This window comes from Stigmatopora nigra, chromosome 20 (genome assembly GCF_051989575.1).
Source record: "Stigmatopora nigra isolate UIUO_SnigA chromosome 20, RoL_Snig_1.1, whole genome shotgun sequence".
In the NCBI taxonomy this organism is placed as follows: domain Eukaryota; kingdom Metazoa; phylum Chordata; class Actinopteri; order Syngnathiformes; family Syngnathidae; genus Stigmatopora; species Stigmatopora nigra.
The window spans coordinates 8,474,090-8,500,544 of record NC_135527.1 but is presented as its reverse complement, the minus strand read 5'-3'; the positions used below and the strand labels follow the sequence as shown (position 1 = coordinate 8,500,544).

Genomic DNA, 26,455 nt, shown 5'->3' with positions numbered 1-26,455 from the left:
GCTTTGCAAACAACCGTTGGGATCTTTGCGCCGTCATGTGGACTAGAAGTGTAATGACGGCCCCTTTCACATAAACGACTTCCGCATTCGAGACATCTTCTCTCAATAATGAGTGCTTTGCAAACAACCGTTGGGATCACAATGCCCTCCTGTGGACTGGATGTGCAATTACGGGCCCGTTTCACATAAACGATTTACGCATTGACTTGGAGTAATAAGAAATATGAACTAAATACTTTGGTTATGAATACTAATACGTGGTAATATGTGTATGTTTTAACTGTGCTAAAAATTAAGTAAAAGTAATTGCAGAATAGTAAGCACCATAAGACAAAATGTACACAACATCATTTTATTTTAACACATTAGATGAACATAGTTACACATGAAGTCTTTACATAATTTACATATATTGTTGCAGCTCTCTCAATGGTGCTGAAGTGATGGAAAAAGAAGAAGGAACTTAGTTGAGGCATTTTTTTAAATATAATACATAATACGTAATGTATATACAAGACATAGGAACCCCACAATTGCTAACTCAAAGACAAACAACATAACTTGAACAAATTGACAACACCACTGTTTTAAAGAATTCTATCAGTTTAATACATCAAATCTTTCCATTGAAAGGTTATATGGTACTACTGTACATTGTGTCCTTATTTCAAAATAATACATTTGTATAAATGCTAAACTTTTGGAAAATATAATGCATGCCAGGGAAGTACTCCTAACAAATAGGAGATATAACATCCTTTAGAGTCAATTTGAACTTAAATGTAGAGGCACATCAATCCAGATCAAATCTGGATCCTGTTGGTCCCCGTGAACTGGGACTCGTAGGACGCTAAAGCCGGGTTGGTGGGGAGGATCTTAATGGCCAGGTCCCAACTGAAAGTGTCCACTTCCACGGTTTCGGCACCGGACCAAACAGTCGCCTTGGACTCATCCTGAAGCACCACGGGGGGTTCGGCTGGCTCTCGGGCAGTGACGAATTCAAAGTGTAGGCGCCAGCGCAAGGTCGCTGCCACGGGACATTTGGTTAAAAAACAGAGCCTGGGTCGGAACGTGACGCAACGGGGGACTCACCCACGTCCGTTCCAAAGCCCGGTGTGACGTTGAGGGGGACTGGGATGGAGAAGTGACTAGAGGCGGTGTGCAGGCACGATTCCATTTGACGGCCATGTCCCGTCACCACGGGGGGTTGGCCGGGGCGCCGCCGGTACTCCCGTGCAATCTCCTCTTCGCTTTGGAGGCTCACCGAATACTGGCCATGACAAAGACCATAAGCGTGGGGGGACACTTTGAGGACATTTTGGGGACATTTTGCACGGATAAGTACCTGCAGGCAAGGAATGTCGCCATCGGAAAAATTGAACGTGCCAACTATGTCTTCGCCGAGTCTGTAGAGTGTCTTGAAAATGCAGAACTTTGCCACTTTCCCACGCACGTTGGTGATGTTGTACACGTCTGGGGGAGGTCACGTTTAGACGGTGCTCAGTTTAATATCTTAAGTCCGAGTGTGTTAAAGTCAAAGTCCAAGTACAACAGTAAACTGTCACCATTTGACCGATGACCAAAAGAGGCAAGTACTCACGGGGACAGCGTCTGGATGTAGAGACAGTGAGCATGTCCAGAGCCCTCTCCAGGTTTAGTGCATCCCGCCGGCTAGCTTCTTCTTCCTCCAGAAAGGGATTTGAGGGGGAAACTTCCTCATACTGGGGGAAGAAGGGTTCCGGGGTACCTGGACAAGAGGACAAAGTTAACTAGGTGGATTAGGAACAGTCCTCTACTACCATTTTCTTTGGGGTGGGCTTACCTTGCAGAACCAAAACTCGAAAAGGAACTCTGAGGAGCTTGATGGGAGAATTGACCCTTTGACAGCCAATGGTTAGCTTGTAGACATATTTGACAGACTGGCCACGGAAACTAGGAGGCCCGTCCGCTGGCACCGATTCGCTATACGAATCTGCAGAGATGGAAAAAAATATCAGGTCCAGAAAGACCGACCTGGGTGATCCACTTACAGGTTTTACTCTCTCCAGGATCCAGGCGCAGATCACAGAAGAGAATTTTAGGGGGCGTGTCCAGAACGCATTGCCCTCGCTCGCCTGGCAAAGATGCTACATGTTAGCAACGGCTATCAAAATGAGCGTTGACGTGACAAAATAGCCGCCCGGCCTACCTCGATTGGGGATCAGAACCGTGTCACTACCCGCCTGGACGTCTTGCTTATTGATCCGGCTCGGTAGATTCACTTTGCTCTCGCTAGCATGGAACTGACAGTGGATCTGGGCGCTAGCCCATGCTAACATCTCACTGAGACGAAAAGCAAGATTATATCACAACGTTTTCTTAAGCATATTTACATTTAAAAAAATACCTGGTAGCCGATGTAGATAGATGCGACATCGGATTCCGAAAAGTGACCAGGCATTCCATTAGCTCGCCGGCTAAAAACACGGGCCCTCGGGCAATGGAAGCCACGACCTCGATCATCTAGAACCGATCGATCGGGATCGTAAAAAGGAGCAAACACGTACGAAGAAATCGTACCCATACAAACCTTGTAAATCGATGTCGCTTCTCAATTTAAGCCGAAACGATGTTCATCATGATCGTGCAACGTTAGCTTCTTTGCTAACAGTCGGTGCACGAAGCACCAACAAGACCAAATGACGTCGAATCAACCTGCGTAAACCAGACAAAAGAGTTCAATCCATGATTATTAACATTAAACAAGAACTTACCGCATGCTGCAAAGTGTCGATCGCCCAATTTGATTAAAATACCTCAATAAAATAACTCTTTGCCAGGTCGGCCATCTTTGAAATCAGACGCAACGCAGTCTTCCTCTACGGCCTTGTCAGCCAATCGGTGATCACCGTCGTCGCCATCCAATTACGTCACAATCAGGCATGCTGGGAAATGTGGTACCCGTTCTAAAATGACATCGAATGGTCACATTGTTTGATGGCATTAATGATTATTCATATGTTTTGGGCGATAAAATAAAATATGGATAACTAATAAGTATGACATTTCGAGAAATGTGACACTTTAGAATGTTTTATTAATTAAAATAAATGAAATCTATTGTTGATTTGATTCATATTATTGTAGAATACATGAATACATAGTTGTGTGTACTTGTCAAAACGAAACAGAAAAATGGACTGCTCAAAGGCTGCCTTTGTATGCCAACTAAGCAGCTGGGCGACATTTTTGTTCTTTGTGAACATGCATTAACAACACACCCGCTTGGAGTTGCCGGTTGGCCTTTGGAGATGATCCGGCTTCCACGGCCCGTGGCATTGATGGGCGTATGCTTGCCTGTCAACTACTGCATACATTCCAAACTAGGCCTGTGGTCACAGTCTATGCAAATATGCACCGGGGCATCAAACATTCACCGCTTTTGGAGAGCGCTATTTTGATCTCGTGACAGATATGCAAATAAAGCCACTGTCAAAATTTGCATATCGATTGGACGACTGTTGGAAATACCCCGGTCTCGAAATAGGAACGTTGACAGAACTCAATAAGTGTTGGAGTTATTCTGTGATACTATTATATGTGTATATATGTGTGTACATTTAATCATTTTTGTATGAGAGCTTCTTCAATTTGCCTTGTTTACTGGATGATAGGACTGACCTTTACCCCAGAATGCAGACCTAGAAGGACGCTTAAGAAATTGCTGATGCACTGTGATAGCTAACCAACAACCTTTGTGATTACCCACATATTGTCCCTTGATTATGGAATTGTTTTGCCAAATGGAGGCTTGTTGGTTTAATTTCGAATGGAGTTATTATTATTATTATTATTATTGAATACCTGATATGTGACAGCTGTTGTTTTGCTTACACAATTGGATGTACCATTTTTATTTTCTTTCCATATATAAAGCACACTGGATTATAAAGCGTGTTGTCTATTTTGGAGAAAATTTAAGACTTTTAAGTGCGCCTTATAGGCCTAAAAATACGGTAACCAATTATTAGGACACGCCTCTTAACCAAAGTTGACCAGATCAAGGATTTTCTCATTAAAAAAATAGCCGTTTTACAACAAATGTAATCAAAAACATTGAAAATAATCATAAAATCATCAAAAATCCTAAATAAGTGATTTTATGTTTTGGTTTAAAGCAAACGTCTTGACCAAAAGTCCAAATTTGTATGAAAAGAAGCATCTTAAAAGCCCACAACCACGGCTGAGCAATCAACAGCAAACCCGTCTCGGCATAGATTATGGATTAATCCCAAAACGCACCGCAACACGCGCGTAAACACACGTATCGTATTTGCCCAGCCGCTTCGCCGCGCCGGCTGCTAATCGTACGCAAACAGACCGGGGCGAAAGTGTGGGAGAGTGGGAGTGTGGGAGAGTGGGGTGGGGCTTATTTCTCTCTCTCTCTCTGTGCTTCATTACACGAGAGAAGTTTTTCAATAAAGTGGCATTTGGCCCCTAGCCACTTCAGGATTTTTGGCTTGTCAATCGTTTGCAGGTGAGGGCCTCCGGTTTGGGTCGGGTCACGGTTTTAGGGGCTCGAACCCAGAACCAAACAAGTGACTAGAGATCATTTATGACTATTTTTTTCATTTTTTTTTCTTAGCATTCCTAACAAAACTGAATAAAAATGATTTATTTTTTGATACATTTTTTAAGCATTAGATTTTATAAAGCCCTATAAAAGTTTCATTATCTCTTTTCATAATACTTTGCCATAACATTCATTTTTTGGGTCATATTTCATGTTTATGCAAAAATTGGTCATTTTGATTCAAAATTCTGGGATTTCTTTTGACTTTTTCATTTTTTGTAATCTTCCAATTATTTGTGACATTTTTTAAACTTATATTTTGGTCAAATTTACCTTTATTTTTGTTATTTTAGACATTATCTTGAACATTATTGACATTCAAACAATTCTGAGTTATTACCAAAAAAGACGTGTCAATTATCAAATCATTTGTCGAATATTGCTTCCATCTACCGTATTTTATGGACTATAAGGCGCACTGTATTATAAGGCGCACTGTCTATTTTGGAGAAAATTTAAGACAGTACTTATTCTACATTATTTCAATACCCAAATAACAATACCATATAAACCATTAACCATTTCATCATATCACCCATGTCAATCAACCCCTTACCTTTCTATCTTGCCTGTAAATCCCTTACCGAACACTAGAGGGCAGCAGACAACAGCATTTTACATCCCCCAACCCCTGCAGAGTTGCGGGTGACGCACCTATTTGGACTTTCCACGCTTTTTTGAAGCCTCTAAAAAAAAAAGAAGATAAAAATGACAAGTAAAGAAATCATTCTTCTCAAAAAGTGGGGGTGTCGTCGGGGGGTCTTATCTATCCCAGCACATTTACACACTGGGCTTCTATATAGGTTAATTAAAAAACAATGGCGGCGGATACAATCCGTCCTGGCATCCGTCCTGGTTCTGTTTAAGCCCACCGAGCCTTTCCATGGCCAGATGATATTGGGACCACCCCCCCTTTTTTCTCCAGTCCGTCCCAGCTGAACACATAAATCATTCGACGGCGGGGGACTTTGGCTCAGACCCTCAATTCCGCCAACAATGGCGTTTGTCCGCAGATACCGAAAGGAATCGCTGGATTGTCTTCAAAGCCAAAATGCAAACAAACACGGAAAATAAAACCCACACAAATACACACTATACACTTATCTCGGGGCATATAGAGCAGATTTGGAACTAATCAATTAAAAGGTACCATGCGACGTCCCACATGCTGATTTGGTAGAACGCCATTTTGCTTTTATGTGTGGTCTGAGCTTCCAGATAAGACGCAAGCAGAGGGAGGAGTCTCGTTACGTAAACTGCAAAAAAAGTCAAAGTTCAACTAAAGAGGGTTGGCTTTCCGTTTGGAGCCAATTGGAAGACTTAAAATACTATTCTGGATAGGTTAAACATAAGGATGTTTTATAATCTCTATTGCAATTGTGACAGGGTGAAGTAAGTGAAGTTATAAATGAGTGCAGGTGTTAAGGTAAAAAGGGACTCACGCAGTATGACGCGCGAAGCGTGCGCAAAGCACGCAGCTATGACGCGCGAAGCGTGCACGAAACACGCAGCTATGATGTAATGGGTACGCGCGTGTTATTGTATATTATGTTTTGTGTGAATTGCTTTGATATTACTAAAGTTGGCTTGAACATAACACAACAAAGGACCTGTCTGATTATTCCACCCGTCTTTTAAAGGCAAATACAACTACCCCGTAAATTCAGGGGTACAACACAATTATGGTAATTTTGCAACTATACCTAATCTAGAAATGGTTAGCATGGAGCGCTAAGAAATTATCGTACAGTATGCTATGTCGTTTTTTCTAGAAAAACAAACCTTACTATACTATGTCATTTTTTTCTAGAAAAAAAACCTTACTATACTATGTCATTTTTTTTCTAGAAAAACAAGCCTTACTATACTATGTCATTTTTTCTAGAAAAACAAGCCTTACTATACTGTCATTTTTTTTCTAGAAAAACAAGCCTTACTATACTAAGTCATTTTTCTAGAAAAACAAACCTTACTATACTATGTCATTTTTTTCTAGAAAAACAAGCCTAACTATACTATGTCATTTTTTCTAGAAAAACAAGCCTTACTATACTGTCATTTTTTTTCTAGAAAAACAAGCCTTACTATACTAAGTCATTTTTTCTAGAAAAACAAACCTTACTATACTATGTCATTTTTTTTCTAGAAAAACAAACCTTACTATTCTGTCATTTTTTCCAGAATAAAAGTCTTACTATACGATATCCACTTCCAAGTTGACCCAACCAAGATGGCTGCCACATACACACACTTCCCCCTAACCAAAAAAACGTAAGCACCCAATTTCAATACATTCATCCACAATAAATTCTCCAACATTATCCCACTTCTAATTCATTTAAATTTAAATTCCATGGACCAAAAACCCCTGTGTAATACCCACACTTTTCCCACAAAATCATCCCACATCGATACTTTTAGATACTTTTGACAACCTTAGTACAAATCAGCAAAAAATAACAGCCATCCACTCGATACAATTTCCATACAAAGTGTTTTTGCAAGCATACAAAACCAATAGGGGGTGCCGAAGACATCCATCTTGAAGCAATCAATGAATGGACTTCCATTTGCATTGGGTCACTCAGCTGGCTACCGATCTTACAATTTGTCTTGAGCTCATTGATTTTTTTTTGGCGCAAATAAAGTGCAATGGAAATCAAAGATAATTAAGATGTGAATAAAGGCTGCCGAGAATTAAAGACTTAAAAAGCCGGATGGATTTTAGTCACATTTAAACAACCAACCAACTGTGAATTCATTCTATGGATCAATCTATGGAGTCATTATTGGCAATTTTATTAACTAAAAAATGTCCTTATTTGTTTAAAACGAAGCTTTTGTTTACATTCAAACGCCTAAAAAATGTCTTTTACTGTGTCTGTATTCTCACTTGCAATACAGTTATCTAATCTGATCTAATCTGATCTAATCTAATCTAATCTAATCTAATCTAATCTAATCTAATCTAATCTAATCTAATCTAATCTAATCTAATCTAATCTAATCTAATCTAATCTAATCTAATCTAATCTAATCTAATCTAATCTAATCTAATCTAATCTAATCTAATCTAATCTAATCTAATCTAATCTAATCTAATCTAATCTAATCTAATCTAATCTAATCTAATCTAATCTAATCTAATCTAATCTAATCTAATCTAATCTAATCTAATCTAATCTAATCTAATCAAATCACTATATCATTGGGAGATCAGTAAATTTCCATAACGGCCATATTGCTATCAAATCCATTTATTTTTTATCTATTAAACTATTTGTATTAACACTAGCATTGATGTTGGAGTTGATTGGATGTATAATACCATTTAATATATTTTGGTATTTGTAGTATAGTAGTATTTTTGGTTAGGAAAATGAGTATTAACAATGAAATGACTATTTACCCATTGAGATATTTCTAAATTCAAAATCCAGCTCGTATTATTCGATTGCGTATAAAAGAAAATCCTCCAATCCACCATGACTCCATCTTTCATCAGATTTCGCCAAATGCTAATCACACCCAACGCGCTAACGGTGAGCTTTTTTTGCCAACCAGACAGATGGAGGATTAATGAGAATAACGAGGGGTCTTTGTTTTAAACGCCACCTTTGAAAAGTCGCAATTTGGCTCCTAACGCAAAAACCAAAATGTCCGCCTTTAACGGAACAGGGACGAAAAAAAAACGGAGAAACCACCCGTCACCGCGAAACGGGTCAGGTGGGACATCTGTCAACGTAATTGGCCGCCGCCGTGGCAACGAATCACCCGGAATCGCGCGAGATGAAAGCGCGAAATACGCCACCACGGGTCCAAACGCGCGCTCTTCGCCGCCACGTTTGTTGGCACGCTCGGGTTTGAGAACATATGTCGGGAACTCGGGAGGCTTGGGGCGGCGGGGGAGGGGCCTAGCTTTTTGAAGTGTAGCGGGGAGCGGGTAACGGTGGCGGTCCTCTTCTTGTTCAAAGGCGCGGGAGGAAACGCTCCGGGGAGCGTCCGACATCAAGCGTTGACCCCGCCACCGCCGCTTCCCCGCTACCTTCTGCCGAGCTGGGCGTCCGCCGTATGGGCGCCCTTCCCGAAGACCGGCGGGGCTCGTGCCATCTGGCCACGCGGCGGATTCCCCGGACTCGCAGGGGAATCCCGACAACGCCACCTCTCTGGTTGCCCTTTCCCCGCCGTAATCCGCCTAGTGTATGGATCCGGCGCCCTGTTCTCGATGGGGTTTCGGTTGAGAGGAAAAACTATTCCTAAGGATTTAAGGATAGGCTAGGGTTTTGTGCCAGGTTCCCGTTCCCGCTAATAGAAAAGCTAAGCTAGCGTATGGCGATTTGATTAGCTAAGGTTTGGCTATTTAGCTCAAGGACGCGAGCTAGCGGTCAGGTACCCGTTGTGCGCCTGTATACGCCTACCCCCGACTCCCGTTTGGACATTTTTAATGAAGAGCCATCAGGATGTGATCCTCTAATCTCACCGCGGCAGGTTTCCCTTCAATGTCATCTGCCAGTGAGCTGCAGTCAAGCGCCCCCATCCCGCCTCTGGCACCATAAGGCCACCCATCTAGCATACGTGTGTATGTATGTGTGTGTGTTTTGACTCACCGTTGCTAGGTTACATTGGAGGAACCTTTATCCACAGCCTGAGTTTTTTGGGTGGCTTCCACAGCTGCATCGGGGGACTAACATGGCGGGGTTCCCAGAACTGGGGAAGAGAAAGACACGTTTCAGTAGTAGTAGTAGTCTTTTAAATCCACATACACCCGAATTTAAAGGGCCCGGAGCATCCAGATGATAACATTTTCTACCTAGGACAAATATCCCGTCACTTATTTCCAATAACTCCCTTAAAACACCTCAGATCAAGATGGAGTGGCTTTTGTGGGGGTGGTAAAGCAGGGCAGTACAACGCATTGGGCCAAGAGCCAACCAGATAAAAATGCATCCATCCACTTTTCATTTGAAAAGGAGCCAAGTCCTCTCTACCAGAGACTCCGCCCATCTTAGAAGGGAGACTCTCCCGATCGGGAGTCGGCGACCATTCCGCGGGAATCGTCCGTTCTCCGTTACTACGAACGAACGGTGGAGATTCGAATCACCCAATCGGCTCACTGGAGTCTCGAAAAGGTTGGCGGCCTATCGGAGGCCCTCAAAGACCCCAACGCGGAGTCTCACGCTCCCCGCGAAGAGTTTTTCTTTAACGAGGGGCGGCGAGAGAGAAAAAAAACATGCGTGAGAGGACGCCCTCAAGGCACGTTTATCGCTCAATGCTCCAGTCGGTCGTACGTCCCACCTCTTGTTGATTGTGCGCCGTTGATCAACGGTAACAAAGGCGTCATTAGTGAGGCTTTGGTCCCCACCGGGCTCGGGGTAATTATGAATGGGGGGCCCCAGTAATAATTCAAGGGCCCATCAGTGCCGCTTGAAAGTGGAGAGGGAGCCCGAGAGAGAAAGAGAGAGAGAGTGAAGTTCACAGATTCGAAGATGGGCGGGCCCGCTGAGCCCATCTGCCTCCGTTTCCCGGCCACCTGCCTGGAGATCTGACCCACGTCCATGGCCGCCGCCGCCACGGAGCGCCGTTACGCACCAGAGAAAGAGAGGTACTCCTGAGCATATGGCGTTGACACGTCGCTCTAATGAAGCGTTGGCGGCGCTCGTTAAGAGAATTTGGAACCAGAACAATGACCCACGTAGCGGTTTTGTACCAAAAAAGTTTCCCATCCGCCTTTACGAAAGATTTGGATTGACATATTTTGTACTATACATCCATTCCGCTACAATCCCTATAAATAAAGTCAATAGAATGTGCACTCAAGAAAAGTATCTAGTCAAAAATGTTGTCTAATTCACAATAATGAGGGACAATAAATCTAAATAAGCCAAAATATGTCCAAAGATTTGGACTACTAGCTGACACATTTTGTACTATACAGCCATTCCACTACAATCCCTATAACTAAACTCCATAGAATCAAGTGTTATGTAAAAGTTAGGTGTATCTCCTCAAAAGTGACTTCTAATTCACAATAATGGACACAAAATCTGAATATGTCCAAAGATTTGGACTACCTGGCTGACACATTTTGTACTATACAGCCACTCCACTACAATCCCTATAACTAAACTCCACAGAATCAATTGTTATGACAAAGTTAGGTGTATCTAATCAAAAGTGATTTCTAATTCACAATAATGAAGGACAAACAATCAAAATAAGCCAAAATATGTCCCTCCTTGATCAAAAACTTCACAGAAATACACACAATTCCCATCATTAATGTATCTAAAGTACAACTTAGCAGTACACAACTAGGTAATACCACCCTCCCACTTGTTTCTACCTCCCTCTGGCCAAGAAGCCCCTCCCACCAATGAGTTTTGACTAGTATAGACCCAAAGTCCCTCCCACAATACCGTCTGTGTTCCGCCACCGAATAAACCAAAATGAACCCAAGTGACCCTTAACTTAACTTACTTCTCGCCTCACCTTTTATGAAGGAATCCTGGATTTTTTCGGTGGGGGGGTTAGTAGGCGGGTCAAAGGCAAACCCAGCTACTTCCTAATGAACTCCCAGGACCCCCCCACCCGGGGGCGCTCCCGTACGAACTCGGCAACGATCGCACCTTGAGGGAAGTAGGGGCGGGGCATCCACGGAGGTCGCGGCGGCTGGCGAGACGTAGCGTCCCCGGCGCGCTGGCGCACATGCGCCACCCCCTCCCAGATTGGAGGCAGGTGCGTCGGCAAATCAAGCCTCATTAGCGGCACCTTCTGCCGGCAAATAGCGCCGACAGATGGATGCTCGCCCTCACATGTTACCTCACATCAGATGGCAGTCGGAGGAGGGTGGCTAGGGGCGAGCAGGGGGCGCTCACATCCTCGCAGCTACAACATCCGCCCCCCACCCACCCACCCCCACCACCTTCTTCCCCGAGCCTCCTCCGTGCTCCGCCATGCTCTTTAACCCGAACGCCGCCAGCTACGTGCTACTATCCGGGGAAAGTCTGACACGGGATACGTTTTTTTTACTCGACTCCTGGCCCAGGGAGGCCTCGCGGCGAGAAGTGTGGGTGGTGGGCGAGTGGGGGGGGGGGGGGGGTCTTCTGAAAAATAAAACATACGTGTCGGCATGTAAGCAGTCGGTACGCTTACGAACAATGAGATCGTGGCGGCAGTTTGAAAGCTAGTAGACTTACGGATCCCCAATGAAAACCACCCAAGACCACGTAGGGACGGTCCTATTCTTTAGGTACAGGGGGGTCGGGAACCTGTTTGACAGAGAGAGGCATAATCAATTGATATTTTTAAATTGTTATTCATTGAGAGCCATACTTAGAATTGACTAGAAGTAAAAATACATGCATTTTTTGTCATTTCACTGCCTTGAAAGTAGAAAAAGTCTCAGAATTATGTTGACAAAATTGTTACCCTGATGCTAATCAATGGGATGCATGCAGAAGAGTCTAATGAAGAAAAATTATGATTTAGAAATAGTTTGGGCACCACAGTTTGGGCACCACAGTTTGGGCACCACAGTTTGGGCACCACAGTTTGGGCACCAAAGTTTCGGCACCCGAGTTTCGGCACCACAATTTCGGCACCCGGGTTTCGGCACCAAAGTTTCGGCACCCGAGTTTCGGCACCCGAGTTTCGGCACCCGAGTTTCGGCACCACAATTTCGGCTCCCGAGGTTCGGCACCACAATTTCGGCACCACAATTTCGGCACCACAATTTCAGCACCCCAGTTTCAGCACCCCAGTTCCTCACCAGCAATACCCATATTTTACCACACAGGTTCACTGAAAGCCATATACACCCATCCAAAGAGCCACATATAACTCCCAAGCCATAGGTTTCCCTACCCCTACTTTAGGAAATCCTTCTATCCCGCCTGTCGGCCAATTAAATTGAAACAAACACTGCATTTTCTTCTTGTAATTTGTTTTTAGCATCCCGGATCCACACGCCATATGGGGAAAAGTCCGTGTGATGCCAGTTGCGTCTGCCTGTAAACACGGCAAAGGGTTTTTTCCCTTTTTTTTGGTACAAAAAAGGGAGAAACCCACCTCCCCCCTTGTCTTGCTCACTCCCAGGGGCACATGAAAGTGAAGGTTATACTTCCAGCCTCCATTGTAGGGAGGGGCGAGCTCCGTTTCATTTTTTTTTGCACAAATCATTGTTCCTCTTACGCTCTTTGCCAGGTTTCAACACAGGAGCCATATGTTCATCCTCCCTTTTACTTCAAGGCGAGAACACAACCCTCAACCGCCTCCGGGGTTCAAACACGGATAAGAAAACCTACGTCAGAATAGTCCTGAAAATAAAACTACAACTAAAGTTTTGGTCATTTTTGTTCAGCGGACTTTTGCTGAAAGGGTTAACGTGGAAACTAGTTTCAAAGAAAAACCCGTTCCGCTTCAAATCTGGAAACGTTTAAGAGCTAAAAAACACGTGTGGCTAAAATGTACTGTAAATGCTAAGCAGGTGAGGGATTCCAACTATTTAATGACGCGAATTTCTATCATCAATCTTCCACGGAAAGCAGCTGCGTGCCTGCCTCCGGCACCCCCGCCTTTTTAGTAAGAAAAGTGCCCGGTCAGGAAGTTTGGTGGGATTCCGTTCCTTCGGAAAAAGCGGCTCGCAAAACAAACAATTATTCCGGTAGGTTTTCGCAGGTGGGCGAGTCGTATTATGGCGCCAGTTTCTATACGATAGCTCATTTATCATGTAATTATATTCACGGGACGTAGATAGGCTCCTGATTGGCTGTCACTTCTACTCGTTAGCGTCAACGGCAGGTGCACCAAACGGTGTTAATTGACGCCGATGCGCATTGACGGCTTGAGTTCAAAACAATCAAATCTAGAGTAGAAAAACCGACTCTGTTATCTTCTGCCATCCCTCCCAGATCGCTGATCTATGGCCAGGTTTTTGTCTGACATTTGCGACCGCTCAATAATAACCTAAACTTGACTCCCACTATTTCAGCAATAACTTTAGTTCAGTCTTTTTCATTAGAAAACCAAAATAATGACATATTCAGGTACAATTTACAAAAGAAGCACCTACTGTCGGCCATTTTGGCTCCTTATCGCCACCTCCCAATTAGCCTAAACTTGACTTCCACTATTTTGGCATTAACTTTATTTACCATACTTTCACGACTATAAGGCGCACCCTCAATGAATGACATTTTTCCATATATAAGGCGCACTGTATTATAAGGCGCACTCTCTATTTTGGAGAAAATGTAAGACTTTTAAGTGCGCCTTATGGTGGTGAAAATGGGGTAATTGCTATTGACTTCCAGGTATGAAGCACTTACTACTTTACAGTCACCTCTAGAGCCTGCCATTGTTGATGTTTTGGATTTTTTGGGCAGTGGGGGAGGAGCTATATGATGGAAGATGTTGTAAACTAAGATGGCATCTGCATATTTAACAGAATTGTTTCAGTTCGGGCGTTTGTGTTTTTTTAACATCCGACAGTGGTGGTTTTTGGTTTTCTGTTTTGGTCCATATATAAGACGCACTGTATTATAAGGCGTACTGTCTATTTTGGAGAAAATTTAAGACTTTTAAGTGCGCCTTATAGTCGTTTAAATACGTTAGGTCTTTTTCATTACAAAGCCAAACAAAAGAAGCGCCCACTCTCGGCCATTTTGCGCCCTTCCCTAATACCTCCCGTTCCACGACTTCAACAACGTACACGGCGAAAACCAACCACGTGATGGCGACTTGGCGAAAATATACGACACGGTGCGCTAGCTATCCCGTCAAGATTCTGCTGGTAAGGCCGCCGTGATTGTTTGTGGCTTCTCCGCCTGTCTGCGCCTTATGCAAATTCCCAAATAAGGGGGGGCGTTTATGCTCCATGGGAAACTGCTGGTGCTAATCCAGCATGTTGAACAGGGGAGGCGTACTTTTCAATGCGGGCCCCCGCCGAAGCCCCTCTGTCGCCGTGCTTACGCTCACAAACACACAACAGATGAACAGCGTGTTTTCGCCAGCTACGGCGGCGCGGACGGCCGACACCTGTTTCTTTTTTTACGCGCCCGTCCCGACGCTTTCATACGGGGACAAATCCCACGATCTTAAGACCCGGCTCGCGCTTTCAGGGCGATAACAAGGAGGCCTCAGTGTGGCGGCATCGTGCCGGCGGCGGCTAATAACGCGGCTGAGACTATGAAATTTATGCTAATGCGTGTGGGAATAACATGGCCGTGAGAAGATAGCTCGTCAGGACAAATGTGGGGACGGGGACAGGACTAAAGCGGGACGAGGACGGTTAAAAGACACTTGGTTGTTACGATAGTGGCTCGAAAAAGATCGAAATTGTTTTTTGGTTAAATTAAATGGGAGATTCGGAGCCTGTGTTGTTTTTAGATGATTCTATTGAAAAAAGAAGTGGCTCGGGGTTGTGATAAAGTAGACTACAGCGTGTCCAAGTGTGGGTTAGACGACTGTACAAAAACGGGTGAACTTTGAGATGCCATCTCACTTTTACAGTCAGGGTGGAGTTAACTCAACAGAAAATGTGCTATTCAATTTTTAGGTGCGTTAAACCTAAAGTTAGCATCCGAATTGTTAAAAAAATGACTTTTTTTTGCAGATAGTTTATGTTTAAAGTGGCATTTTATGATTTTTTTTGCATGTATTATTTTAAGCTAGCTTGGAAAATGATTACAATGAAAAAGTTAGAAATTAAATAACTTTGTTTGACCCAAATGGGTTTATTTTTTAGATAAACACTAGACAAGATGCCTTTTATTTCTATTAAATATACTATATAGTATTAAATATACTTGTAGTAGTAGTTAAAATAGAGCTACATTTTAAAATAAAGCCAACATTACAACACTGCTTCAAAAAATGACGATAATTTCTGTGCTTACGTTAAAAGATATCGGATTCCATAAGCAAAAATAAGATAATACTCACCAAAAAATGCATCCCCCGTCGTTATTCCAGATCTCCAAAATCACTGACAAATCAACAAAAAAAGGGAAAGAACCAAATATGAATAAAACGTTAAAGTCAGGTCAAACCAGGCCACCACATAAGCCGCTACTTAACGAAGCCTAATTAGCGATTTAGACGGACTTTTGCCGTCTCCATCCCATTAGGAAGGCTTTACTCCATCAGAGTCGCCTTGACCCTGGCGGACTTTACCTCAGGCGACCCGAGAACTGCGACCATTCGCTCGATTAACCGTGCCAAAATCTGAGAAAATAACCAAATCCGATTAAGCATCATTTGAAAATACAACAAAAACATCGAAACTATCAAAACCAATCAATAAAATATCATAACTTACCTTTTTAATGAGGGATCGGTCGCCAATCGTCAATTGTTATACATTCCCTGTTTTAGATAGAATTATTTTTGAAGAAAGTGACTCGAAGAAGCCATTTTTTTGTTGTAGCATAGCTCATTTTATTGTTTAAACAGTTTTTGCATAGGAAATATATCCACTTCCAGTAATTGACTGCAGTAAGAACAGCTGCTAGCAGTATAGGCTGGATATAACAGTAACAATCACAAAAAAAATAAAATAAACCGACAAAAAAAAAGTAAAAGTAAAAACAAAACGTGAGCCTATTTTTTTTATTTACATGGATTTCAATCTTGTGGCAATTTTAACCCCTGCACCAAATACAAGCGACTGGAAGCTGTGGACAACAACAAAAAAATGGACAAAAAAATGGAGGCTTCGCAATTCCACTTTGTGGCTCCGAAAATGACGAAAAACGGGACGAAAAAAATCAAAAGTTCTCTTTAAAAAAACAGAGGTACATTCAGATCTGTACGCAGACCTTTTTGCACACGCTCCGGTTGCCGTTGTTGTTGTTGTTGCGCGAAAGGGGGCGGGACTAAAAGTGCCACAAGACCTGCCCCGCGTTTAGCGGACCCCGGACTAAGTTTCTTTTTGTTTTTTTCTGCAAAAAAAAGCAAGCTGACATGCTTTGACGTGAGTAAGTAAGCCCACGTCCCGTTTTACACGTATGTACAAAATGGACGGCCGGAACGGGCACCGTGTCGCTCGTTTTATAGGATAGGGTGGAACAAAAATGGCCGCTTTTGGGGCAAAATAATGTATGGCTAAGAAAAGGGGCTAATGGACTAGCTCTAAGCTAATAAAGAAGAGAAAAAACGTTCAAAATAACCCTTCATCGTTGTTGTTTTTACACAATGAGACTCCCGGGTCTTCAACTATGTCGATTGGACGCCAGGAGCTCCGTTAGTGCTTTACCGACGTTGCTGGTAAAGAATTTCAGGCATGGCGTCCAGTCATTGAGATTGAGGTTCACTGGGGAGTTTTAACTCCAAACCAGACTCCCCAAAACAGGTTTTTTTGACTTACTTAAAGTAGGATTGACATTTTTAGCCCGCCCACAGATTGGAAGATGACCCAATTGGCTGCCAGCTTGAGACTATCCGCCATTGTTCATGATAGTAACGTATTTGTGGACTATAAGTCGCACCGGGTATTTTTTTCTGAACTCTTCACAAACTGAGAACAAGTCAAAAAAAGAGAAAAACAGACAACCGTCTTAACGAAAACAAAAGTGCGACTTATAGTCCGATCAAGACGGTACTTTCGGATACTTTTCCGTAAAAATGGGAGTTAAGTTAACCACCATTTTCAAGAAATACACAAATTGCCATTTAGAAAATAAAACAGACTAGCTTGCCATAAGCTAGTTTGTCAGTTTAGCGTAAAAAAACAAAACAAAAGGACGGCGGCGGGCGGGTTGGGGACGCTTTCCAGATGTTTTACAGTGTAAAAACTGGTTTTAAGTCCGTAGGAAGACCCTCATCTTCACATATAGACAAAAACTTACATACATATAAGGACAATGTGGGACATTTTATGATAGATGGCGCTAAAATTGAGCCGAGAAAGAGAGAGAGACGTAGCTCGACTTGAGGAATTGTCCTGCTTTTGCAATTGGGTTTGGGGACGAGTGCAAAAAATGGGTGTCAAGGCGTGTTACGTTGATTGACAAACATGCGGAATGCCCCTGGAAATACGCCTGAGAGATAATACGGGAAAAAACACAGAGGAAGGATTGCCGATGCTGTTTAAGTGCTGATAAGTACTCGGATTTTCCAAGATGGAGTTCCGGGAATTTACCCACGTTTGATGAAGCCAAGGCACATTTTTTTACAGGAGGAAATAGAAATAAATACCTCCAAAAAAAGTAGGAACTTGAAATTACGATTTGTTTACGTTAGATAAGATCAGGGGTAGGGAAACCTTTAGCTCGGGAGCCACATGTGGCTGTTTTGATGGGTGCTTTATGGCTCTATGTTAAAGTGTGAGCTAAAATATGGACTAGAGTTGCTTTAATATTCCAGTTTTGAATGAAATTGCATGCATCCCATTGATTAGCATCAGGGTAACAATTTTGTCAACATAATTCTGAGACTTTTTCTACTTTTAAAGGCAGTGAAATGACTAAAAATGCATGTATTTTTACTTCTAGTAAATTCTGAGTATTTCTCTCAATGAATAACAATTAAAAATATGATTTTTTTATGACTTTATCTGTCAAAAAGGGTTCCCAACCCCCTGGATTAAATGTTACCTTTCCCAAAGGCTAACAATTGGACATTGAGCGCCACCAATGGCGGTTTAAAAGTAGCATTTGATTACAATAAAGAGGAGCAAGAAATTTAATTTCGGTAGACATATTTGAAATACGTGTTTCGTGCTTCTAGCACGAGAATTTTGACAATTCTAATTGTTCGGGTTTTAGTTCAAAAAGCGGAATCGGGGCGAGGAAGGTTTGAAAAGTTTAGGACCCACGTAAAACGGGTTTCGAAAGTGGGTGTGGCGGGGGAGTGGCTTAGGTGGTAGTGCGCCGGTAAGAACCGTTTCCCATCAAAAATAAACTCTTACGTCTCACCATTCGCAAATCACGCCCCCAAACGTCCGCCCTACCACCTGAGCCGCCCCATTTCTACATTCGACGACCCCTCGCCGGGATTGGTCGCCGCGTATGATCGCCGCAAAGGCGTCAAGCCGTCCGTAGCGGTTAAGGCATCGATTCGGGAATTGCACCCGAGCGACGTACGTGCGGTGTCTTAGCGTGATTGTCCCGGCCTCGAGTCGAGACGTCTCTCAGCAAAAGTGACTCCGCCCACTCCAAATCACAACAGCCGTGGGACAAACTGACAACGCTCTCGTAGGCAGAAACAACAACAACGAAAAACATTCCAAATGTTCAACTACACCGAAACTAAGTTAAGAAACAAAACAAAGACCTTGTGGTGAAACTGCATAGAAAGCAGCCCCCGTTTTGGTCCAATCAAAAGAAAGGATGGGGGTGGGATTAAAAAAAAACAACAGCCACAACAACAACAACAACATCAACGAGAAAATAAATGCGTTACAATAGTGTCTATCTCCAAACTAGCCTCTAATATTTGACGTCTTCTATAAGCACTACGTACATAGGCAAAACTCGGTATTGCATAATTTTCATAATTCTGAATTCAAGGACAGTGAGTAGAGGGGGAAAAGGGGCGGGGCCTCATTAGAGGAGGAGCCACGGGGGAGGAGGAGGGGCAACGTAAATCGAATACAAACTTGACTATACAAAGCCTGGATACGCCATGGAAGTGTGACACATGAAAAATAGTACACAAAGTTAAACCGCTCGTTTTCAGGGTACAAAATGTTAAAAATGTTAACTCTGCGTTTCTACTATGTTTTAAAACAAACAAAACCCGGGCGTGTGTAGGTGTGTGTGGGTGTGTGCGGGTGTGTAGATATGTGGAAAGGCACGTCATGTGGACGTCATGTTTCGTCGTGCAAATGAAGTGAAAAAAATGGAGGACGATGGCTATCTAACGGGATTTTTTAAACGTTTTTTTTTTTTTTTTTGCCACCGCCTGATTGATTGACAATTTCCCGTACATTACCCACAAACTCATTCGCCAGCATTAATGGATAAAAACGCAACTTGCCTTTCCTAGAAAAGTCTTGCTAAAATTTTGCCAGATTTTACCACGTTTTGCAGCAATTCTGCCTCCTTTCTGGCAGTCAATGAGTTTGTAATTTTTTTATCATATTTCTTGTAAACAAACGCTTTCAAAGCCGACGGACAAAAAAAATGCTCTCGATCTTATCGTTTCCAAAAAAAGTGAAATGCCTTTTTTTTTATCTCTTTTAGTTATTTTTTTGTTTAGTTTTACACATTTTTACGTGTTCATTTCTTTCAGGGTTTTTTTGTACCCCTTTTTACAAGAAATAAATAAGAGAATAAACCACAAAAAACAAGTGCTGGTGTTGCTGCTGGGATTGGGACTCAAATCAAATTATTCCAATCAAAAATATGAACCAAAAAAAACGGAATATTTTACCCATTTCCCAATCATATTTTACGTTTATCCCCCTTTTCTTTTTAGAGTCTGAGGGCTGACAGACTGATATCTTCCCTTCAAAATAAAACAACATCAATTGCACTAGCCTCCATGGATTGCTTTTCTTGAAAAAACAAAACAAAAAACCTTTTTTTAAAAGGGATTACAAATGCTTTTAGCGAGGTGTCCAATCTCAAGTAGTTAAAACGCTCCAAAAAAAATAAAACTGACTGGAAGCCCCTCCCCCCCACCCCACAAAAAAAATAACCTAAATCAAAAATATATTTAGTTTCCCCCGGCATGGCAGGCGAGCAAAAAGCACTGAAAGTTTTTCCGCAAAGTACACAGTGACCTTTGACCCCGCCGCGTTGACCAATAGAAGCGCAGATTTTCGAGTGTCATGCAGTAGAATATTAAGGCATCTATACATCACAGTATTTGAATGCATTGGAAAGTTCTGCAAACAACAACTGGCTGGTGTGTGTGTATGTGTATTTAAATGTGTGTATACGCATGTGTGTATTTGTGTGTCGGAAAAAACGGGGCGCACCTGAAGTGTCCGTCGGGAGGGGCGAGGCCAGTTGGGGAAGAGTGTAGAGAGATGGCGCGCGCTTGCTGGTTTTGGGCCCCGCTCCTCGTCCGCGCCTGCTCCCCCGACCGTAGGAGAAGGGGGTCTCAGTTGCCAGTTTCGGCGGGGACCAGCGGGTCACCAATGATGCTTATGCTGTAGTTCTGGTGGACATTTGTGGGTAGAATCGGAGTCCCGTTCGACACTTGGAATGGAACTAAGCTCGCCCAGGTACCAGGACTGTTGGGGAGAAATGATATATTGATTATTATTGTAAGGATAGAACTGGTAGTAAGAAATCATTTTCAATACTTTGCTATTTTTTCCACTATTAGTTATTATTGCCATATTTTCACAACTAAAAGGCACACTTAAAAGTCTTAAATATTCTCCCAAATAGACAGTGCGCCTTATAATCCAGTGAGACCTTATATATGGAAAAAAATTAAAACGAAAAACCACCACTGTCGGATATTAAAAAAACACAAACGCCTGAACTGAAACAATACTGTTAAATATGCAGATCTGCCATCTTAGTTTACAACATCTTCCATCATATAGCTCCTCCCCCACTGCAAGATTTTATCCAAAACATCAACAATGGCTGGCTCTAGAGGTGACTGTAAAGTAGTGAGTGCTTCATACCTGGTCAAGTCAATAGCAATTACCGTATTTTCACCACTATAAGGCGCATTTAAGGCTAATCCCAATAGCGGGAGGGTGCATTTCGGCCAGAGGAAGAACAAATGGGATTTTTTAAGAGTACAACCCATTACAACAAGTAAATAAACGTCTGTGGACGTCAAACGGAACAAGACCCGCGTTTGACATCCCTGTGTAGCTTTTTTTTGTTTTTTGCCATGTTGTGATTCGTTCTCACGGGGCAGAAAAGGTTGTGTGAGAGCTCTGAAGTGTGTGTGAGAGTGTGTGTTGGCAAGGGGTCCCTCCACAAAGGCGCCCCATCCCTATTCATATCACGCTAATGGCTAAACAACACTAGGATTGTTCCCGGGGAGCAACGGCGCTAACTGAAAACGCGAGCGGGAACAAGCGCCGCGTTGTTCCCGAGGGTTACCGCGTTACGTACGTGTCAGATAATTAGCCCCCGCCCCCTAACCCTCACGTTGACGCCCACCCCCTCTCCCCGGGGAGCCCCCGGCGACCACTCCCATGGGCTCGGCGTTACGCAAATATGTACCTGCACTTCGCCATCAAATTGAAATAAATGAATTAAATAATCTATACAAAAATCATTAATACTTTTCCCAATTTTTTTAAATCTTTTTTGGGGGAAAAAATACAGTTTTGATTGAATTTTGCATGTTTATAACTAAGTTAGGGTAACTTAAAATGACATTGTTTAGCCTTGTTCTATTAATAATGTTTTATTTATTTGTTGTCATCTAATTAAATCAAAAATAAATGCCATTCCTGATTATTTGAATCAAAATTTTGGACAAAAATGGTCTTGATTGGACATTGGTAGTTTGGTAGTTAAGCTAAGGGGCTAAATGCTAACTTAAAATGACTATAAACGTTTTGTTTAGTCCCTTATACCATTTTCATTCTTATTTATTTTATCATGCAAATTTGAAATCTAACATTTTGTCCTCTGGGTTTTTGACGAGTAAGCGTCCAATCCATTTGCGTCCATTCTGTGGCTGCCAAGTCCCTCATTTATCCACCGTCCCCTTTTTACTGCCTCACTTCAGGAAGTCATTTAATTGGAGTCCATTTTATACGACTTACTTAAGTCGGATGAACATTTTTACATTGCGGTAAATTGCCTGCCATTTTTAGGGTGTTGTTTTTAATGACAAAAAATTTGGACTTTAGCAAAACCTTTCGTTTAGCATCTTAAAAGTCGGAGCTAAACGATCCAAGAAAGACATCAGCGCGTGGCATTTGAGGAGCTTTAAAAAAAGACAGATTGGCTAATCCTCGGGTCGTCCTAAAAGTTTTCTCCGCTTTAGCCCCGCCTCCCCGGTCCCCCCTGCCAAAAATCATGGGGCAGGAAACGGGGGCAATGGCGGGGGGGATTAACTTTTTCCTACCTTGGCCAAAAAAAAGCTCACAGAGCGTCTCTCTCTTCCTGTTTTCTCCCACGTTTTTGTCTTCCCCTCCCAGGTAATGAAAGATCACAAAAGCGGCGTGGCTTTTAATCGGGTTGAAATCGACGGTCGTGGCTAATGGACTCCCACCGCAAAACTCGAGGGGGGGTGCCCAGGGAGATTGCGGTGGGACCAGAAACCCGCAGGAGCGGGTAGAGCTTCCCCGCGGTCCTACCACACACGGGTCGCCGAATCCGCCACGCCGGGGGATTAGTCGGCTAAATTAGATTATCTAATGGCATCTTAATGGATTGGCCGGCCGTTTCCTGCGCCAAAGCGACGTGCGATCCGACTCCTAGCGTAGAGGAGACGTCGTTCCCAGCTAGCTAGCGTGACTTGTCGTCTTTTTTGTCCTCTTTATGGCTTGGTAAAGTAAAAGCTGTTATTGTTGGGAAGAGAAATAAGAGCTCAACTTAGCTGTGGTAAACTTCTCAAGAGCTACACTATGAAAATTGGTGCGACTTATAGTCCAGAGAAGATAGTTTAACAAATTATTTTAGCATTAAAATAGGATTTTAGCTATAAAAAGGAAATTGGTGCGACTTATAGTCCAGAGAAGATAGTTTAACCCTTTATTTTAGCATTAAAATAGGATTTTAGCTTTAAAAAGAAAATTGGTGCGACTTATAGTCCAGAGAAGATAGTTTAACCCTTTATTTTAGCATTAAAAATACGATTTGAGCTCAAAAAATAAAATTGGTGCGACTTATAGTCCAGAAAAACTAGTTTAACCCTTTATCTTAGCATTTAAAATAGGATTTTAGCTTTAAAAAGGAAATTGGTGCGACTTATACTCCAGAGAAGCTATTTTAACCCTTTATTTTAGCATTAAAAATAAGATTTTACCTAAAAAAAATGCTAAACCTGACATAGCCTTGCCTCTATTTTAGCAGAAATATCGTGTTTGAAGACAGGATCTTTTCAAAGTAATAAATTCTTAGACCCGTTTGGCAAGCTAGCGTGGAAGGAGGCACGTGAGGACATTTTCTCCTCCTCTTTAGGAGGCCCATGGAAAGGGGGCGGAGCTTAAACGCTCCAGTGTTCCCAAAGACCTTCAGCTGGTGCTAAATTAACACCACCGTGCACATACACACACACAAACACACTCGGAGGGGGACAAAAAAGTGGGAAAGAGAGACGTAACCGGGGGGACGAACGTTCAAGCTCATGCTCGTCCGTTGGTGAGAGGGGGCGGGCCCTTGGGGGAGGGGCCAAGCCGGGTCTTTGGCTGGGTTTGAGCTAAAGAAGCATGACTTCAACACGGTGGCAAACAGGAAAAAGTTACAAAAGGTTATTTTTTACAGTGTAGACTTTAGGGCCAAAAGAGTTTTTAACAGTTCTTTTTGAAATCCATATTACTGTTGGTAAAATACTAAGAAAAATAAACAAAAGTATCCATATTATAATAAACAGACTACCTCAAAGATGTTGTTTTTGCTTGACGATGATAGACATCTTTAAAACTAAATATACTGTATTTTCACGACTATAAGGCAGATTTAAAAGTCTTAAACTTTCTCCAAAATAGACAGGGAGCCTTATAATCCAGTGCGCCTTATATATGGAAAAACAGAAACGAAAAACCACCACTGTCGGATATTAAAAAAACAAAAACGCCTGAACTGAAACAATACTGTTAAATATTTAGATGCCATTTTAGTTTACAACATCTTCCATCATATAGCTCCTCCCCCAATGCAAAATTTTATACAAAATATCCAAAATGGCTGGCTCTAGAGGTGACTATAAAGTAGTGAGTGCTTCATACCTGGAAGTCAATAGCAATTACCCTATTTTCACCACTATAAAGCGCACTTAAAAGTCTTACATTTTCTCCAAAATAGACAGTGCGCCTTATAATACAGTGCGCCTTATATATGGAAAAAATGTCAATCATTGAGGGTGCACCTTATAGTCGTAATAAAACAGTGGGAAGACAACCATCTAACTTCTAATATTTTGGATATCCATAAAAAAATAGGCTAAATTAGTCTACTGTCTATCAAGGCTAGGTCAAACATACGTCAATTTGGATAGTAAGGACTAGTCAGTTTGGGATGTGAGTGGGTATTTTTTTGGGAAAAAGACCAGTGAATGGACGCCAAGGGATGGGACGGGGATGCGGAATGTGTGAGGGTGAAAGAGGGTTACCTTTGCCAAGCAATCCCCAAAGTGTCGTCGGCCGCACTGGGGCCGTAATGCCTGCCGTTTTGAGTCACGCTCCAGTCACACTTCTTCAGCTGTCAATTAAAATGTGCGCCGTCAGGACCGGCGGACAACAAGTCAACAGTGGACACACAGAGACAAGCGTTGAATGGTACGCGAGGGGGGGGGTGAAGGGGGACGAAAAGATGAGGCCGGCGAGGATGGCTGGAGTCACTCGAGGACGGCCGGACTCGCTCAAATTGGCGAAATGTCATGGTGTCACCACCAGTTGGTAAAAGAATAACATTTCTATGCCAAATTTCGGGTTTTGCACCATCGTACTCGAGTCTGTTCTGACTTGCCCTTTTCCGACAGTTTTGTGGTTTTAGCGTCGTTTAAATTGTTACATTTGCAGCGTCGTGGAAATGAGAATGACACAAATGATAGAATATTTATGTAGAGATTCTTAGATGATATTGTTTTTGGTTAAAAAAAATGGAAATTCCCTGGCATTTCTCTAAAAAAACAAGTGTTTAATGACATCTTTTGCTATATCTATGTTATAATAACCTCATTCCTATTTAAAGTCATCAAACCATGAAGCTGTGTATAAATCTATCGCTAATTTACCGTGCCAGAGTAAAAAAACCTGGTTTTGGACAAAAAACTGCTCTTTTGTCCTGAAAAGAAAGGGAAGGTGAAGATGTTAAAATCCACTACATCTGTGTAACCCGGTTAACTTGACATGCACGCCGGGGACGACGGATTAGTCCTCAGACAATGCGTCGGCGCTCGGACGGGGCGTCCACACGCCCATATTATGCTGGCGCACGTGCGGGGCGATCCGGCCGAGGCGGAGGCGGAGCTTGCTTGGACCCACATCGTTTTCCGTCAAGACAAAATTGCACAGTCGGCATTCTCTGTGAAGCCATTTCGGAAAAACCATGTCGCTGGGTTGAACGACGTGGTGGTTTCTCCTCTAGGGGGCTCCGCCATCTGGCCGCTGACACCACCGTATCAGAGCGACAGGGGGCGGGGTTGTGGGGTGGTGGGTAGGGGGGGTGTGGTTAGTCGGGGAGGGGGCGTTACTAGCAGATGCGGGCAGATTGCGGATTAGGATCCTTGCTAGGATAATGCCAAATGACATCTGATCATGGATCTCTCCCAGCGGAATGCTGGATGCCGGCATTCCCTGGAGGGGTTAACTCGGGCCGGAGATGAATGGCGGGGTGTGGGGGGGTAGGGGGGGGCTTTGGGGTTCTCACATATTTGCTGCCTGGGAATGGCGGAGCAGGTGTGTGGGAGATGGCCCGCCCTTTTCCAAGACATCTATTGCCTGGTGCTATTTTAGCAACGCGGCTAAAAGTGAGCTAGTATTTCTCGGGGTGGGGGGGGGGCTGGTCAATTCGGGGAAAGGTTTGGGGTCTTTTCAGGGGAACTTTGCTGGAAATTCTTGACATTTTTAGATGGGTGTCCTGGCAGGTTGCTAGCCTGACAAATGGACGGACTTGGGAACTGAGAAGGACTTTTGGCGAGTCGGGAATTGATCCCCAAGGGGAGCTTTAGGGTTATTACTGAACATTTAAGAAGGGGGGGGGGGGGGTGGAGGCGTGGTTGAGAGAAACGATGGCTTGACGGCGGGCTACA

At 43.0% G+C, this 26,455-nt stretch overlaps 2 protein-coding genes and 1 long non-coding RNA gene across 7 annotated transcripts in view; 1 reads left to right on the top strand and 2 right to left on the bottom strand.

Moving 5' to 3' along the window:
• Positions 1–26,455, top strand: part of LOC144213197 (uncharacterized) — a 112,600-nt gene that overhangs the window by 13,840 nt on the left and 72,305 nt on the right. The gene's annotated exons all lie outside the window — the stretch shown is intronic.
• On the bottom strand, positions 339–2,951 carry rgp1 (GP1 homolog, RAB6A GEF complex partner 1). Of its 2 annotated transcripts, none has more exons than XM_077742084.1 (10): positions 2,796–2,951; positions 2,570–2,694; positions 2,387–2,502; positions 2,189–2,322; positions 2,031–2,114; positions 1,823–1,972; positions 1,601–1,747; positions 1,346–1,473; positions 1,093–1,270; positions 339–1,027 (listed from the first exon to the last, which is right to left on the bottom strand). In XM_077742084.1, the coding sequence occupies exons 3-10, from the start codon at positions 2,500–2,502 to the stop codon at positions 804–806; spliced, it is 1,161 nt and encodes a 386-aa protein (XP_077598210.1). In that variant the 5' UTR covers positions 2,570–2,694; positions 2,796–2,951; the 3' UTR covers positions 339–803. The 2 variants fall into 2 exon arrangements, with proteins under 2 accessions (XP_077598210.1, XP_077598211.1); XM_077742085.1 differs by having other exon boundaries at positions 2,754–2,892.
• Positions 20,236–26,455, bottom strand: part of LOC144213338 (nuclear factor 1 B-type-like) — a 38,089-nt gene continuing 31,869 nt past the window's right edge. For 2 of the 4 annotated variants that reach the window (XM_077741747.1, XM_077741748.1), the window contains exons 11-12: positions 24,815–24,903; positions 20,236–20,792 (exon numbers count right to left, since the gene is read on the bottom strand). In XM_077741747.1, the coding sequence (XP_077597873.1) occupies positions 20,660–20,792; positions 24,815–24,903 (222 nt within the window). In that variant the 3' untranslated portion in view covers positions 20,236–20,659. The remainder of the gene's footprint in view (positions 20,793–24,814; positions 24,904–26,455) is intronic. The other 2 variants (XM_077741749.1, XM_077741750.1) reach the window with 1 other exon arrangement.

Coding starts and splice junctions, on each gene's coding strand:
- rgp1 (XM_077742084.1), bottom strand. CDS start 2,502: ATGATCGAGGTCGTGGCTTCCATTGCCCGAGGGCCCGTGTTTTTAGCC. Junction 1,973..2,030: donor TCCTGGAGAGAGTAAAACCT/GTAAGTGGATCA, acceptor CCATCTCTGCAG/ATTCGTATAGCGAATCGGTG. Junction 1,028..1,092: donor GGGCTTTGGAACGGACGTGG/GTGAGTCCCCCG, acceptor GTCCCGTGGCAG/CGACCTTGCGCTGGCGCCTA.